The 18234-nt window shown below is 39.0% G+C and overlaps 1 protein-coding gene across 6 annotated transcripts in view; it reads right to left on the bottom strand.

The window, feature by feature from the left end:
* Window positions 1-43: 43 nt before the first annotated feature.
* LOC117231535 overlaps window positions 44-18234 on the bottom strand; it is a 47624-nt gene continuing 29433 nt past the window's right edge. For 4 of the 6 annotated variants that reach the window (XM_033490068.1, XM_033490067.1, XM_033490069.1 and 1 more), the window contains exons 2-6: window positions 5515-5584; window positions 2827-3552; window positions 2208-2436; window positions 2032-2122; window positions 44-1551 (exon numbers count right to left, since the gene is read on the bottom strand). In XM_033490068.1, coding sequence (XP_033345959.1) covers window positions 1441-1551; window positions 2032-2122; window positions 2208-2436; window positions 2827-3552; window positions 5515-5566 — 1209 coding nt within the window. In that variant the 5' untranslated portion in view covers window positions 5567-5584 and the 3' untranslated portion in view covers window positions 44-1440. Of the gene's footprint in view, window positions 1552-2031; window positions 2123-2207; window positions 2437-2826; window positions 3553-5514; window positions 5585-8901; window positions 9134-13712; window positions 13772-18234 lie in introns of those variants that run through there. The other 2 variants (XM_033490070.1, XM_033490071.1) reach the window with 2 other exon arrangements.

Below are 18234 nucleotides of genomic sequence, written 5' to 3'. Positions count from 1 at the left end.
TATCATAATAGCAATAATAATAATAATAATAATAATAATAATAATAATAATATACGTGTAGATTTATTCACAATCATCAGCATAAAACGAATTAATAATAATTTTACATTTATTAAACGCTACAATCTATCACAATAAATCTTCCTCTTCGTTCACCGTTCACGGTTTAAGGTTTGTATAGAAATATATTCGAACAAACAAATGCTAACTTCTACTAGAACGTAAACTGTATTTCGAAGGCTCCGAGGAACCGTCATAAATTCGCACATCTATACATAGACATACTTAATAACATAATTAATCGTATAGTACATGTAGATGTACATATGTACAAGCTAGAAGTTAAGTGGAAAACACGAGAATGAAATCTCCTTACTTCCTCTTGCTGGATATGTTATAAAGGCATAAAGCTATAAACTACGGTATGTATTTGGTCCGATCTTTTATTAGCCCGATTCTACATCTTGAAAATATTCGAAGCTGACCATGTACGCAAGCGAGAAGGTATTCAGATCCCGTTATTCTATTTAGAACCGCGTTAATCTTTCAATAAAAGTTCGAAGACTGTAAGAAACGTTGAAGTTGGATCTTAAATTAAGAGACGATATACGTGAGTACAGTTTGTAGAAATCGAAATGCAAGATAGTACAAGTAGTACGGAAGTAGTTCTTATCACGATACAATTAGTTCTCCGACGATTCGTAGGAATTCAGTTTTATTAAATTACGTTTCGCGCCTTTAATATAATAATATTTAGCTAAACATTAATCGTTTTATTTGTACTTACCGCTCTAAAAAGTTTATCTCGTTATAATTATCGCATCAATGAAGTACATTTTATTGCACTATTCGATCACTGCAGTCCGACGAAAGTGACGGTATCGCTGTCTTTCTTTAATAATACCGCGATCATTGCCAATTGTTATCATGGTAGAAAAATAGAGGGAACGAGTGACAAAATCAAAATTCAGGCATGTGCGTGATACACGTATATACCACGTTATACATCGCACGCGATATATTCACAAATTCGCACGCGATATAGTCACAAATTCGCACGCGTGTTCCATGTATAACGCGAATACAGGAATGCGCGCAGACCATGCAATTTTGATGTATCGTCAAGCTTTCTTTAAGAAATCGTAAGACCGACGGAGTTTTCTTTTTACCTAAAAAGTCTTTGAAAATCTTCGACTTAAAATATTTTATTCGCTCATATTTTTATCGGAATCGCTAACCAGCCATTGCGTTCAAACATTCGGAGGAAAACAACGTTCCTGCGTGTCTATACAATTATACTACGGCAAATATTCACTTTCTTCCGGGCACTCATCGAGTAAGTACATGCTATTGTTCCAACAACGATATTTGTTCGTGCGCCTCGCCATCAGAAATACTGAACGTTTCGATCCTCTTTCCGGGTTGAATTATCTTCTTTTGTCATAGTTTCGTATGCTTCACACTATCCGTCCAATAATTTTGTATTGTCATCGCTTCTAGCGAATTTAAAAACGAATCATTATCCAAGCTGTACATTTCTTCCGAATTATCCTGTAAATGAACGTTTATTTTAATACATTACGTATTACCATTAAGGATCATTTGATGAGCCGAGTATCATAGTGGTCAACGTTTAAAAAATATCGATCATTCGTGTTTTACAATACTTAACAGAATTATTCGTTTAATCGGTGGTCAACCAAATTGCAATTTTATTTATACGTGTATTGTATTTGCAAACGCGTTTTCTTAATTTTAAGAAATTCGTTACTATCATCTTTTCACCACTATGATCTCCCGCCACGTAAAAGTTAGGTGAGTTATCACGCTTGTTGTGGAATCATTCGACGTTATTTGGAAGATGATTTTGGCAATTTGCACAAATGAAATTGAAACATAAATATACAATATTTAACGCAATGCTGCGAATTTCAAATAAGAACTCCACCATCGAATTCTCCCAAAATGAACACTCCTACTATCGTACAACCATGATAAGCTCCGATATGCTTTTTAAATATTCGTACTTACGCGAATCGTGGAATCATCGATATAACCGGAACTATCCGGGTTACTGCATTTGTCGCTGTTAAGCGTTTGTGGCGGATTCAGGTACCTACGTCTGTAACGAGATAATTTTTCTATGCAATGCTGAAAGTCGTTTCGTCTCCTACGCAACAAGATTCGGTTCGTAACGCGTTAATTACCTGTACATAATGAATCCAAGGCTACCCATTGTGCTGAGTAAAACTACAGTCGCTACGCAGCTTCCGGTAATAGCGGCGATGTCTAACGTTGATCTCGAGCCGCTTTCCTGCTTCTTGTTATTGCTTTCATTGTAATCAGCAAGATGGTCTCCCTGTACCTGATCCCTTTGGAACTCTTTGGGAAATGTGTTCCGCGCTCTGCTCAATCGCGTTGATTCGCTCACTCCGACTGTAACGCATTTACACTAGATCATTATCGACACAACGCAAATCCAAAGAAGATCTCGCTTGCTATTTAAATTCTGTTACGATTCTGCAACCTTTATCTCGATCTCCCTTTAACAGGCAAATCGAGTTTCAATATTTTACAAAAATCTTCACATGCACGTAACGCATACAATGGCGCAACAAAATTTCCAACAAGATACATTTTTCACTTCATATTACAAAAGTGACGTTTTAAACGATTCTAACTGATATCGCAATAGCTACGCAACGGTGTTTATTCGTTCTACTATTTTTACTCGTCATGTCGTTATAGCCAATATTAAAATTTCGTTAGCAAGTGAAGAATCTATCCAAGCGGAAAACTCTGTAAAAAAAAGAAAAAAAGCGCTACCTTCCAGAATGGAGGCGGCAGTGGCGAACACACGTGGCTCCTCTATCAACTCTCCGTTGATTTCGATGTCATCCGATCGATTGAACGTCTTGATGTCGGAACTACCAGCGGACGACGAGAAAGAGGAGGACGAGGAAGATAAAAGCGAGGAGGGTTTCGTTTTATTCAGTACCAGCCTGATTCTAGACACCTCTTCCTGAAGAGGTAGCACCGTGAGATCCTCCACTTCGTCCGTGCTGGCGTTCCGATTCCCATTTTCATCGACTTTCTCTTCCTGCTCGTACTTCGATCTACCGCCTGTTTTGTTCGTTGTTAGGATCCACGTGATCTTACTATCCTTCTTCGTTGCAGTATTTCGAATCCTCTCTACGCCAGCCACGTCGCTGATTAACTGCGGCGTGAAACTTTTCACGGTGTCCAGATCGACGACAGCGTTGCTCGCGTTTCCTCCGTGATACTCGTCTATGGGATCGGTACTGCTTTCGATGACACTCGGACCGACCTCCATGGGAGTGGAGATCGTGCTCGACTGTCTCTCCAAGATCACCGCTGTATTTGTGGGAGGATGAAGACCGATCGCTTTGGCTACACGGAAGCTCTGTCGAAGCTCGGACGATCTCTCCGCTTCTATAGAAGCGATTTCGGATGTCGGTTCTGAGCTCAGGCGATCCTGCACCTGGCCACGCGGCTCCGCCGTGCTCGACGGCACTGGGTTCCCTAAGATCACTGAAAATGACAAATTTCCGTGTTATATGCGGTGTACAGGTCCGTTTGTACGCATTTAATTTAGCTACACGCAGCATATATTTTACTATCCAGTTACTCGTACTTCGAACATGTCGGGTACGTTTTAATTAAACACAATGTAGCAAGGAGCGTTCAAACGATCGATATCGTTGTCAATATTTAAGGCTCTCAACGTTCTACTGACAATATAATATTGACCGTCTAGAGGGTCTTTTATGTACGATAATATTGAGAACCTTAAATATTGACAATAATATCGATCGCCTGAGCGCTCCTTTAGCGTTCCATTTATCAGGATTCATCGAGGGACAAGTACGTGTTTCATACGTATGTTGTACATACAGCGTGTCCGGTTTATCCGGAATCTTCATCTTCAAATATTTCGAAAAGCATGAACGACAGGAAAAAATGTGTCAGACAAAAATTGCACGTTATGCGACGGGGATAATATGCTATATCCTTGTGTATTTGATGTTGCGACGAGCTAGGAACCTCCTGCGAATCGCGTCTTAACATTTTTTAACGTATATCTCCATCCTTCATCGCGTATTATTATTCTCGTATTATTCTCGTATCCAGACTTTTGCAAAACACTACGAGCTCGTTGTCTGTTGCATAATCCGCTATGCCACAGAAACGCTTTTAAAGACGTTTCTCGTAACATTGCTACTGGCATTGCCAAAGCTCGAGATCGTGGCTTTTCAACGTTTCCAAAACAGTCAGTCCATTGCCAGCATCGCTTTTAAACTCCGGCTATTTAAAAGTTTGTATCGCGATAGCAAAGCTAACGATCGAGCAGATTAAAAATTACGGATTAAGAAGATACGCTGCTAAATCTGGCAATCAGACTCGGTAAATGATATGTGGTTTTGTATAAAAAAAAGAGAGAAAGAAGAAAAAAAATAAATTCTTCGTATTCCGAGGTCGCTAGAGACTCACGTCTGTCGTATACATTGTATGCAATATACAACACACGGTGCAACTAATAAGGTTGCTTTCACGTCATTAAACAAAGCCATCGAACATACTTCTAATTTCCAATGTGGAATTGATTGTAAGCAATTTAAGAAGAACGAAAGAAAGTGTCACGATAGCGGATGGTGCGAGAGGCACAAGTTTCTAGCGTTTTGAAAACGTCCGTATATTAGCTAGAAGAGTATGTAATAAAAGACGGAGGCGTTCGTTTAATAATCGTAACGTCACGTTCGGAGAAGATTTCAAGGTGGCTGCAATTTAAAAAAAAATGTCTTAACTTTTGCATTCTGACAGTTACGATACCATACTGCACGCCAACGACGATTACATCGTCAAAGATGGTCTCACGAGACTAGGGTGATATACAATGAATAATAAGAAGAACTGAAATAAAGAAATTACATCGAAGAAGGTCTAGCGCCACGTAATCGGTAAATAGTTAGTCTAAGAAGAAACAAAAATGAACAAACATCACTTGCTTTTATCCTCGTTACACGAGAATCGCTTCTTTAATTTAATTATTTGAACGCGAATTTCAACTACAGAACGAAAGATTATATTATTGTTATCTCTACTGGTACTGTTGTTATTACTAACATTATTTATACTGCTATTACTATGAAAACTCCGTTACATAATACGAAGGCTTTTTGTTCGTGAAAAATTATTGCCACGTTCGGACAATTTCCGAACGATGGAGAGAAGCAAGCGAATATGTAGTTGCGAGAATCCTTGGCAAGATTTTCCTCTCTCGACATAAACGTCTATTGTAATTGCACGCGTACGCCGTTTCACGCCACTTCTATTTAGATCGTAAATGCTGGAACATGAACTAGAATTCGTAGACGAATTTGAATTTCGGCTCAGTTGCTGAACGAGTTGAACTAAATGTCTGGGAACGCGTGAAAGAAGTAAGAAAACCAAGTAGCCAGATGTCCTTGATTTTAAAGATTATTCAGAACGTACCGAGAAATTGAGCGGTAACCCAGAACCAGTGCATCCACCAATGCAGCGTCATCGCGTCATCTGCGTGTGCCTGAAACAGAGTTGGAAAAATCAGTCGATCGAAGCACCAACAACCATTGCAATAACCATCGCGAAACAGAGGCGTGTGCCAGCTTCGGTTCGCCAACAATTCATTAAACCAATCGTCGCCTCTGTACACAGTTGGCGAATACTTTCGTGAAAAATTACGCCGGAATACACCGTACTTGGGTACAATGATGGACACCGTAATAATTCTAGAAATTCGTGAAATCCTTCGCTCAAGCTAAAAAGTCCAGTGCAAGATTATTGGGCTGGCAACTAAGTGACTGCGGATTTTACTATTACGTGGTATTGGCAAGATCTGCGATCACTTAGTTTCCAACTTTATCCTTGCCCAAATGTTAACGATAATATCGATCCAACGATAAATTGCATGGCTCATCCATACCACCTTTGTATCGATAAACGACGCTCTACGTTCCGTACTTCTTTTTCAGTTTTATTTCTACTTATAGAACACAGTGGCAAAGTTTGAACGCTAAACTTCCGCACACCTCGTATATCGTCGATAAAACGTTGAGAATTTCGAGGATATTATTGGGTTGGCAACTAAGTGACTGCGGATTTTGTCATTAGGCGGTAATGCCAAAATCCGCAGTCAGTTAGTTGCCAAGCACACTGCTATTGCATTACTCGGTGAAAAGTAATCTTCAGGAAACGCCAATCCTGTTTTCCAAGATTACGGGGCAGTCTTACGACCAGTCTGTCGCCGTTTGCGTACGAAATAAGTTCGTAGATCTCCAGAGCTGTTCGTCGAGTTGTGACGGGCACTGTTCGCGAGATGATCGTACGATAATTATAAGGCGTTACGTGGATAAGGCGATAATTATAAACACGTTTGGTAACGAGTACGCGGCTTAAGATATCGGTAATCATCGCGGAATATCCGCTCGACTGCTTCCTTGAATCGCCATGATGAGGATGACCATTAAGCTTGGAAACCGGAAAGAACGAAGGTAGGAGGTGAAACAACTTGATCTTTTATTCTCTCAGTATAGTCTGTATAGTCTTCTATAGTCTTCTGTCCAAGTTAACGACGCGAAACGATTATGTTTAACAGGTATAGGGCACACGGAGGAGCTCGTTGAAAATTCTATTTGTCCTGGTCGATTGTTTAAATTGTCCGCCACGTTTCGTGAATCTCTGTCGGTGAATTTTGACTCGGTGCCCTCTCGTTGCACTTGTCAGGACAATGGTCCATTAGTCACGTGGATACGCGGAAATATCAGGCGTCGACGTGGATTGAGTGCCGCTCGAACGTTCGCACTCGACCAACGTGCTCCAGCGATTGATTTAGAGCTGATGTTAACGCGTGCCGAGTACCAGCAGCTTTTTTAATCGACCACAAACTGAAAACTCCGCTGATAACGATCAAACGTTCTCTGACTGCCGGAGATGATCATCGGTGTTACCACGATCCGTGATAACACACTCTTCAAAATGATTAAAACGAGATAAGTTTCGTGGACTAAGACGATTATCAACCGTACGAATGGTTTAGATAACATCGTCAATAAAACGTGCGCGAATCGATGTAAAGTTTCGCGAGAGATACAGAGAATTTATACAGAGTGGTTGGTAACTGGTGGTACAAGCGGAAAGGGGGTGATTCTACGCGAAAAAAGAAGTCGAAAATATAAAATACAAATTTCTTTTTTTAATTTTTCCACCGAGACAACGATCTACAGTGAGATCCGTTATAACGAAACGCGATAAAGTGCAGGTGTACCGAGCGAAAATTCAAAGTCGATTTTCTCGAAAACAAAGCCTCGAACGAAAAATTTGTATTCCATATTTTCGACTTCTTTTTTCGCGTAGAATCCATCCCCTTTCCGCTTGTACCACCAGTTACCAACCACCCTGTATATTTGACTATATTTTTCAAAATATACAAAATACGTGGAAGTATCAAGCTATTTGATCGCTCTGCAAGTTCTATCTCTGTAGAAACAGATAGTCGTGCGGTGAAATACGATGGCACATGCGTGCAATGATTTGTAACGAGTTCAGGTTTGTGCGGGTTTGTATCGTCGTATCGTTTGTATCGTTAAAGAACGATCCCGAAACGAGCTTTATATCAGCGTTTTCTCCACTTCTGCTTCATTTTCACCTTAACTGTACGCGTATCTTCGCCGGTTTCTCGAACATTCTAAAAATACCGATCGTCGTAACACTGTGCGTACCATCGATTTGTTATGAAACTCGGTAAAGATTTATCAGCTATTTCCAAATAATCTTTGTATCTTTCGATCTAACAGTTGGAAATTATGTAAGTACGTTGCTGGTCGTCGAACGATAGGATTTACGAAGCGCAAAGATTAGAAGATCAAGGAAAATCGATCTATCGCGGCTTTCCCTCTCGCCTGCCTCTTCATTGGAATTTTAATTGCGCTTCAGGTGTTTACGCGTAAAAAATTGAATCTCTGGAAGAGATGTATTTACTCGAGTGGGAAGAACATGTGCAGCAATCTAATAGTATCACATTCTTCGCCGTGATAAACACAATCGATCAGATCGAAAAATAAACTTCGGTCGACGGGAAAGTCGATGCGTTATCTGGCTGTGGAAGGAGATTCGCGGTCGGCTGAACAACCGCGGCTACCTCGTCATCCAGAAAATCGGATACTTAAGTGAGTAATCGGTTGCTCAATCCGCTGCGGCGTGACTCACCGTCAGAAACACGAAGCAAAGAATTTGAAGAACCGGGGAGATCGCTGAATCACGAATGCTCGGCCATGGAAGATAGAATTTTTAAATGGCGAAATATAATTTTCATATCACGTACTTTTCTATATCGAATTCTCTTTACTATATCGTTTTCCAATTATTGCGTTACGTGATTCGTCCCGATATTAAATTCGAAGCTAACTATGCTTGTCGACGTATGTTCAGAGAACCAATTAAGAGAGGACACAGCTTCGCGAAAGAATGCGCTTCTCTTAGGAATTTATTCCGACGAAATTCCATCGACTGATTTCGTTCTTCCTTCTAACAAAGATCGCGCATCGTTCCTAAAAGATTATGTAAGCGAATATGTCAGACAAGATTAACTCCTACATAGAAGTGTAAGAGTCGATTCTCGTTCTAGTAAACGAAAAAAACGACTCAGCTATATAATTCGCGAAAAATTGTTAATTGGAAAAATTGAAAAGACGCTTGTCAAGAAAGAATCACGGAGAAACTGGAAATCTTCGCCGTGAAACTTGATTACTTTCTAACAAAAGGTATCCCGAAATACCTTTGTACCATTTACATTTGAATAAATCAATGAAGAAAAAAAAAAGAAGCGATTTTCTAACAACTCACCAAGGAATGTCCTATTCTCCGTTAAAACCAGCAAGCTCTCGCAGAAAGTTGGCAGACCGGAGAGACGTACACGAGGCGGGAAAGTTTAGCACGGCTCGATTAAATCTTCTGACAAAGTGAGAAGTCCAGATACACAAAAAATCTGATACAGTTATTCGCACTGGCCGGTCATGCTCTCCTGACTGTAACCAGTTGCACCTGGATGCACGACGGCGCGCCGCGACGCGACGCCCGGTCTCAGCCTCTGCGAACGATGTCGCAATTTTCCAAGCTCTAGACCAACCTTAATCGAGATGCCGGAACAAACGTCACGTAACCGCTCCCTTTCCGCCTGCGAAACTCTCGCACTCGTTCGTATCGAAATTGCAACTGGTGACGTCAGAGACAAGGAACGGCCGAAAGAGAGAAAAAAATGTCAGATTGCGAAATTCAAACGGTATATGCTACGGTGTATCGCTTTAATATCGTGATTCGTTGATAAACGTGCTAAGGCACGGTATTACTATTCGCGATAACGATAATTATCGATTCTTTATTATAGATCGTCCGCGACGTATATGCAGGATGGTTGGTAATTGGTGGTACAAGCGGAAAGGGGGTGATTCTACGCGTAAAAAGAAGTCGAAAACGTAGAATACAAATTTTTCGTTCGGGGCTTTGTTTTCGAGAAAATCGACTTTGAATTTTCGCTCGGTACGCGTGCACTTTATCGCGTCTCGTTATAACGGATCTCACTGTAGATCGTTGTCTCGATGGAAAAGTTTAAAAAAAAATAAAAAAAATTTTATTCTATATTTTCGATTTCTTTTTTCGCGTAGAATCACCCCCTTTCCGATTGTACCACCATTTACCAACCGCCCTGTATATACGTCCTGTACGTTCGCATCGAGTCCGAGCGACGTATATGTACGTTCTATCCAGTTCGATCGAATCCGGGGCAGGTTTGTTCGCGATTTTGCTGCGTAATTATTTGTTTTAGTTATTTATGTATGAAACGCGGTGGAGGAACTCGGCGTTGATCTCGAAGCTGCACGCTGAGTGGCGGTTTCTAAATTCTATCGGAATTAATAGACGTTGATTAAAATGAATAGACGAAAGAATCGTTTACGGAAATTGTTCGACGAAGTTTCTCGGATTAAAAGGATTAACGATAATATTACTATACCGGTTTACATTGCATCGGCGTTATTATTAATAACGGTACTAATGTAACCAGTACACAGTGTTGTTATATCGATTAATATAAATGTAAAATAACATATTAATTGCATTAATATTAATAACAAGGTAATTAGGACGTGGTATTGTTAGTAATAACGATGCTAACGTAACGTAAGCCTGTTTCAAATTTGCCAACTGATAAAAAGCTTATGGATGCTTTAATAGCAAAGAACTGAATTAATGTTCACGATGCGAACGTTTCGCCTTTATTACGTTTAAAGTTACATTTTCGGTTGTTCGCTTAATACGCGTAGGATAGCTCGTGGCACGTAAGACAAAATAACCAAAGTGTTCCAACGTTAGTGTATTTTCTTTACACGTTGTTAGATAGTGAATCACCGTTAGTAGAGCGTGCAAGTATCGGCAACTAAGCGATTGCGGATTTTGTCAATACCACCTAATGACAAAATCCGCAGTCACTTAGTTGCCAACTCGATATTACAATAAGCCTTGCCCTGTTTCGATGATGATTCATGAGAAGGCATAAAGACAGGACTCTTACGCTTGGTTCCTTTCCTTCTACGAAAGAGTGGACCTTCTCTTTCCTTCTTCTCTCTATCTTTTTTTTCTTTTTTTTCTTTTAAGAAATATAAGAATTGTCGAATTTATTTATACGAAAAGAAAAGGCAGAGGATAAAGACCTTTTTTGGTATGGCGTACCGTTAACTCGCTACGCAACAAGGTCCGCCAGCATCGACGATCCTACCAAAAAATACCTCTTCTATGTGTCATGGTCGCGAAATAGTGGATTTTCTTGGTCCACGCGAAGCATCGAGCCAGGATACAAAAGTGACTCAGTGTTTTGCGTAGCTAAAGTAACAGAAACTTTCGTATTAATGAATTCAGTTACGTTAAAACCGAACCAAAGAGTAAGAAATTAATCGCTTCCATTAAATAATACATAAATACAAAAATAATACATAAATTAACGTTTACCGTAGTAAATTTAAACAATGAAATAACGATTAGAAATATTTAGTGCTCAAAGGAAGAGTGATAAAATCATCAAACTTTAAAGCGTGCGATTTTATAACTGTATCTACTTAAAACGCGTACAATCGAAATCCTCGAAATAACATTGAAATTCTTCGAAAAATAACTCTAAACGAGCGTTCAGCCGATCGATATCATCGTCAATATTATCGTTAATATTTAACCTTCTCAAAACGTTATCGTGCGTAGAACACCTTCCAGAGGATCAATATACGGGATATCCAGAGGTTTAACGTTGAAACTTTGCCAGTGTGTCCTATAAGTAGAAATAAGAGCGAAATGTCACGCGGCAGAAAGTGCATAAGCGTTTGATTAATAAGTTACAACGAAATTATGGACTGCGAGAAACGTACAATGTACGCTCTTCCTCTAAATTTAATACAAGATAAAACAAGATAAACGTTCGTAGTAGATACTGATACGAGGCACATATGTTCGCGGTATGTGCACGATCATACAACGACAAACGCGCCATGTATCGTTTCACTTTCGTTCTGTTCGCCTCGTTCGTAAATTAATTACTCGAATGAAAATCGCATATGAAGAAATAAGAGAAAATCGATCCAACGATAAATTTCATGGCACATCCATACCATCTTTGTATCGATAAACGAAGCTCTACGTTTCGTACTTCTTTTTCAGTTTTATTTCTACTTATAGAATACAGTGGCAAAGTTTGAACGCTAAACTTCCGCACACCTTGTATATCGTCGACAAAACGTTGGGAATTTCGACGATATTATTGGGCTGGCAACTAAGTGACTGCGGATTTTGCTATTAAGTGGCATTGACGAGATCCGCGATCACTTAGTTGCCAACTTGATCCTTGCCCAAATGTTAACGATAATATCGATCTAACGATAAATTGCATAGCACATTCATACCACCTTTGTATCGATAAACGAAGCTCTACGTTTCGTACTTCTTTTTTAGTTTTATTTCTATTTATAGAATACAGTGGCAAAGTTTGAACGCTAAACTTCCGCACACCTCGTATATCGTCGATAAAACGTTGGGAATTTCGACGATATTATTGGGTTGGCAACTAAGTGATTGCGGATCTTGTCGATACCACCTAATAGGAAAATCCGCAATCACTTAGTTGCCAACTTGCTCGTTGCCCAAATGTTAACGATAATATGGATCGTCTGTGAACGCTCCTAAAGAAATCTACAAAGCGATAAATCGTTATCTTTGCAAACTTTCGTCCCCAATTTTCTATTCGAAGCTGGTCAACTTCTTTTTCTTTCGAATTGCGATATTGAAAAAGGACTAATTTATGTCACCCTCGAGTGCCTGCCGCTCTCTCCTCCTAAATTGAACGGTCAAACGTTCCTTTTCGAATGCACAAAGCCTCCTGGGGCTTTCTTACATTAGAGATGACGAGGATGACGATTAAATGCCGTGTCACGTACTACTCCTTATTGTCGCTATTGTGTAATCTTGTTACTGCGTAACAATGTAGCGATTGAGACGTATGTAGTACAACGATATCTGGTTGGTCGGAATAATTCCACTGTAATTCATTGTGACAGATGTTTAAGAAGGACCGAGATTCCGGATCGTGTCAAACAGCACGACCTTGTCAAGTGGCACGATTGAATGAATGATACCGCGTGTACAAGTTCCTGAACCGAGACACTGCGAGAAACTGGCAATCGTCGTTGGTTGTGTACTTAGCTATGTACGTACATGACACGTCCTCTTGACAAATTAACTCAAAGACGATATAATCAAGTTCAACAGCTCGATGATAATTCGATATAAAAGTAGCTTGGATATCGATTACAAGGTTAATATTAATCTAGATTGATATTAATTTATAAGCTGTTTATAGACGGAATTGAATAGCTCGATGGTTTGAGAAAAGATAATTCGATATAAAAATAGCTTCAACATTGATCCGAAAGTTATAAAATAAACTAAATTTTATAGCCTCACGGTTCAAGAAGAGATAATTCGACTTAAATCTGGCTCGTAGATGAAATTTCATAGCTCGATGATTTAAAGAAAGACAATCCGATTTAAAAGCGTTTTTAATATTAACATAAATTTATATTTATGGACGAGAAATAGCTGCACGGCTTAAGGGGAAAATAATTCGATCGTAAACAAGCATACGATAAAGTTAGCACAGATTTAACATTGTCGGTACGCTTGCACGATATTTGACAAAATATCTTCACAGTTTCCGTGCAGCTATTTTTTTTAGCCATAAAATTCACATAAAAATTGCGAATATGTACCTAAAACTGTATTCTTGGACACAATAAACTTTAAATCTCCTCTCCTATTTTTTAGCCATAGAGTATCCGCATCGAAGTATACCATTAATTATACTTATTAGACACAGCAACACGAATAAACTGCGGATGTTTACGCAAATTGAAATTTTTACGAATACGACGAAAGAAGTAGAACTCGACTATAAACTTGTTTTTCTATCTAAGCTCGTCGTAACTTTCATCGTCGCTTTGAATAATTTGTATATTTTTCTACGCCACAAATACGCGTGTATTATTATTATTTTTTTTTTAATTTAAATTTCGCAAAAGCACAGAAAAATCCGCAGTCTACTTATCGACAACAGTACGTACGTGTACGTAAGATGAAAACGAGAGTATACGATCCTCGACGCGATTGCCAGTACTGCGTTTGAGTTAACTACACACAGCCAGGGGATCACCGTGTATATATACATATATATATATGAATGAATCATCAGAGATATAGTGGAACATGAGAAACACGAAACGCGTTGTAACTAGGAACGTTATCGATATGGAGAAGGTGGATGATAATGAGAGGCGCAACGATGGAGAAACGAGAGAACGCTTCCGCAAACGGTCCGTGCCACTTCGTTTCTAGACCAAAAAACCCGGCCGTTAATCGCATTCTACGTACTCTCGTTCACGGTACACGGCTCTGTGGGCGTTTATTAATTCGAGCGCGATTAAATTTGATTTTCGAACGTCAATTACGGGAAACGAGCTCGGCGGTCCGTTCTACTTCGTTTATAGAGTGAACGCAAACAATCAGCTGATCGGAGCGTCTCTAGTTGGTAGTTGTACGTTTCTCCTATACATATTTCACAGGAAAAATACTCGATCCAGCGGGATCGTGTTATGCAACGTGATTCCAACTTTTCTGTGCCCCAACCGCGGCAGCGTAATCTACAAGTAGAATTAAGGAAAAAGCGTTGTACGTATTTAATTAGATTGTTGGAAACATTCGTAGCGTTTTTTATCGCATTTCGTAGCATTCAAAGAGGATTACTCATCATGAAACCTCTGCTAAATATTTAGACGCTAACTTTAGCATAAATATTGTTGCTGGTTGAAAATAGAAAGCGAAATTGATTAATTGTTATTGTATCGTATTTATATTCGTTTATTTGTATTATGACACTTATGCCTATTGCAATGATTTTGTGTATGTGGCTGCTTCGTACATTTTTTTTTTTATCTTAGTTTATACCCTGAAGCTAAATCTTAATCCATCGTTCAATTATGTTTATCCGATTACGTGATACGCGTGTTATCTATTAGGTTGTTCCGAAAGTTTCTTTTACAAGGAAATAATAGTTTTATATTATTCTATCGGATTATGTACGATCCATTTTGTTCTATTTATTATATTTGTTACATTTCGTCTTTTGTGATTGTATTTGTCAGAAAATAGATGTATGTACATGTGCATTGTACGAGCGAGGAACGAAAGAGAAGAAAACAAAAGAAAAACGCTATGAAACGAGCGCATCGCGTATGTGTCGAACGAATGAATGTGCAATAAAACAAATTCATTCCTGTTTGACAAGTACAAGAGAATAGGGCGCTGTTCGTTAATATTTCAAGTTGTTATATTATACGTAAAATAGTTATTCCGTTCTAAATAAATTTTGTATTTAATAAAACGTGTGATATTACTTTAATGCTATTGTTCCGATAGAACAAAATCGATCATACAAATCAAAATAAATTTTCTTCTATTCTAAAAGAATGTCCTGCGTCTATTATTATAAAGCAAAAGAAACTTTTGAGGCGACCTAACATAATTTTTATTTGGTATACACATCGCATAGATTAGTAGGAAACAGTCAATTTTCTGTATCCGATATTCGAAAGCGCGAAAGTTTATTAATAGGAATATGGATGAGCCTGTCGATGTGTGACTCCCTGGTGGATTTTGGTGGTCAAACTTTCCTTAATTATCTCGTTGCGACGCGCATACGACGAGAAAATCGAGGAAAACGGATGATCAGATCGCAATGACTTTAAGGGGGCCTAAGGTTAATTCGTACAAAAATAAGGCACGTTTTTGTGAATTATTTGTGACGACACGGTTAAAATCTCTTTATTAAAACCAATAGTACATTAAAGTGTGACATTCAAAGAATATTGCATAAAATTTTCACGAAGAAATATTAAAAAATACGGCAATGGCAGCGATTATTCGGACGTGTCTCGGAAAAAAATAGAATTGCTCATAACTTGGTGCTAACCTAACCCCAACCTAACCCCAGGTAAAGCTGGGAGGGTTTTTCGAAATTAGCCGCAAATTTTCGCAAAATCGGCTAATTTTCCCTTCAAAGTGTTCCAAAAGAGTGAAAAATTGAAATTTCGAAAAACCCTCCCAGCTTTACCCGGGGAAAACTGTTACCTAACGAATGAACTTTGATTTCTTCCGAGACACGTCCGAATAATCGCTGCCATTGCCGTATTTTTTAATATTTCTTCGTGAAAATTTTATGCAATATTCTTTGAATGTCACACTTTAATGTACTATTGGTTTTAATAAAGAGATTTTAACCGTGTCGTCACAAATAATTCACAAAAACGTGCCTTATTTTTGTACGAATTAACCTCAGCCCCTCAAAGAAGATAAAATACTCTGCAAGATTAAACTTCGTATCGGGGCAGCATTTTTTTGAAAAACTCCTCTCCGAATTTTCTGACAGTAGTCGGTGAATAACTGACGAACTGTATATCTTCTACGTGTCAGTGTTTTGGTATATCTCGTTTCTGCTCGTTCTTCTTTGTTCTCTCTATTTGTTGAAAGCTCTCAATTCCGCTTCACGCTTCCCTTTATAAAGTTTGCCAGTTGCCATATTTGTTGCTCGGTCGTTATTGTTACTATTTCGAAATTGATTAATTAACAAGCTCTCGTTTCCCAACAAGACGACATTGGCCGTTAATTAGAATGTGCAATTTCATTCGTCCCATCCATTGGATATCGGTACGTGCATGGTTATCACGGGTTGTTTGTTCTTATTTTAATCCAATGTTTTCAGTGGTGGAAAATCGGATAGCCGTACAAATACCAATAACTCGCTGAAAAAGCTATCTTCTCGATGATGAAAAATTGGATGGTCGTGCGGATATTAATAATTACTCGAAGAAATTTATTGTTAAAAAAGAGACTTGGCGCTATAGAATACGAAAGGTCAACTATATTTGCTCCATCTATATTTACGTGACGTTAGTCGAGATAATTTATCGTGAAAGATAATTTTAATGTCACTTGTAACGAACAGACACCACCAAACATCTTATTGAACCGCAAACAAGGCAAGTCAAATACCTAGGACTCCACCTAGAAATACAACTCACATGGAAACAGCATACTAAATCGATAATAGACAAAATACAGGCAACAAGGAGACAAATGCATTGTCTAACAAGTGGAAAATCCAAATTAAGCATAGACAATAAATGAAAAATATACAAAACGATCATAAAACCAATCTGGACGTATGGAATATCACTATGGGGGACAGCAGCAATCAGCCATATAACCAAAATAGAGACAATGCAAGCTAAAATTCTTAGAACAATAGTAAACGCCCCATCGTACGTTAGAAACGAGGATATACGGAAGGACCTGGGAGTACCAACGGTCAAAGAGGAAATTAGAAGACAAGCAGGAAAATATTAGGTCATCCCATAAGTTCGTGTCGACTTTTGCGCATAAATTTCATGTGTCGATTTAGAAACATACGGCGATAAGGGACCAATGCACTTGAGGTTAGCTGATCGAGAACAGGCTAGAGCAGATTTTCGTGGGTATAAGATCGTAATATAGCGAACACAGTGACTTCTAACGGTAAAAAATCACGAGTGAAATGCGTATCCATTTTCGACATCTCGTGTTATATGAATTTCGGAAAGGAAGTTCTGTAACAATTGCCACGAAAAACATATGTGCTGTTTACGGAGAAAATGCGCTTTCATCTCGCACCTGTAGGAAGTGGTTGCAACGTTTTAGAGCTGGGAATTTCTGTTTAGAAGACGAGAAACGCTCCGGGCGTCCTGCTCAGACAGACGAAGATAAAATTCCGGATCTTGTTGAAAAATCACGAAGTTTGACGGTTCAAGAGATGTCAAATGTTCTGAAAATACCTAAGACAACGATTCGTAGGTGTTTAAAAAAAATAACATATAACCGCTCGAAAAACAGCACAAACTTATGGGATGACCTAATACGAAGAAAGAATAGGAACACACCCAAACCGGCTAGCCTGTGGAAACGATCAACACCTGAAACATGGATAGAAGACTGAAAAGGAAGCATCCAGCAGACCTCGCAAAGGACACAACCTAACAAACACGAAGACGGTATCCCACTGGCGGTAGCCACCCACATGATAATCTAACAGCTAAAAAATTCTACCAAATGTCCAAACTCGACAAATTGTGAATGTAAACAATTAAATAAAAAAAAAACTTGTAACGATAGCTTAATCCCCCTACGTTTTTTCAATCTTCTCCGCCGGGTTCGTGCTTTACTAAACGTAAACGTTGACGAATTTCCGATGTCTCGATTCCATAAAATTTCTTCTTCCTTGAAACGTAGTTCGATGGGAAACATTGAAAACGCCTTGTATAAGAATCTGTCCGAAGCGTGGTTAAACTCGAGGGAAATTGGTTCCCTGAGCGATGCACACAACGTCGAGCTGGCTGGCAATAATTTGTGTTACGTAAGCGCATCTCGCCAACTCGTTTCCTCCAGCCGTACTTGATTCACTTTCCATATTTCGCCTGGAAGGTTGACCTTCCACTGGACTTTACGCGAATGGCTCGAATTTAAGCTCGAGCATCGAAGGTTGCCACGTAATAACTT

The sequence above is a fragment of the Bombus vosnesenskii genome, unplaced genomic scaffold (genome assembly GCF_011952255.1).
Source record: "Bombus vosnesenskii isolate JDL3184/JDL3185 unplaced genomic scaffold, Bvos_JDL3184-5_v1.1 scf7180000013272, whole genome shotgun sequence".
Classification (NCBI taxonomy): Eukaryota; Metazoa; Arthropoda; class Insecta; order Hymenoptera; family Apidae; genus Bombus; species Bombus vosnesenskii.
This window is presented reverse-complemented; position numbering and strand designations above follow the sequence as displayed.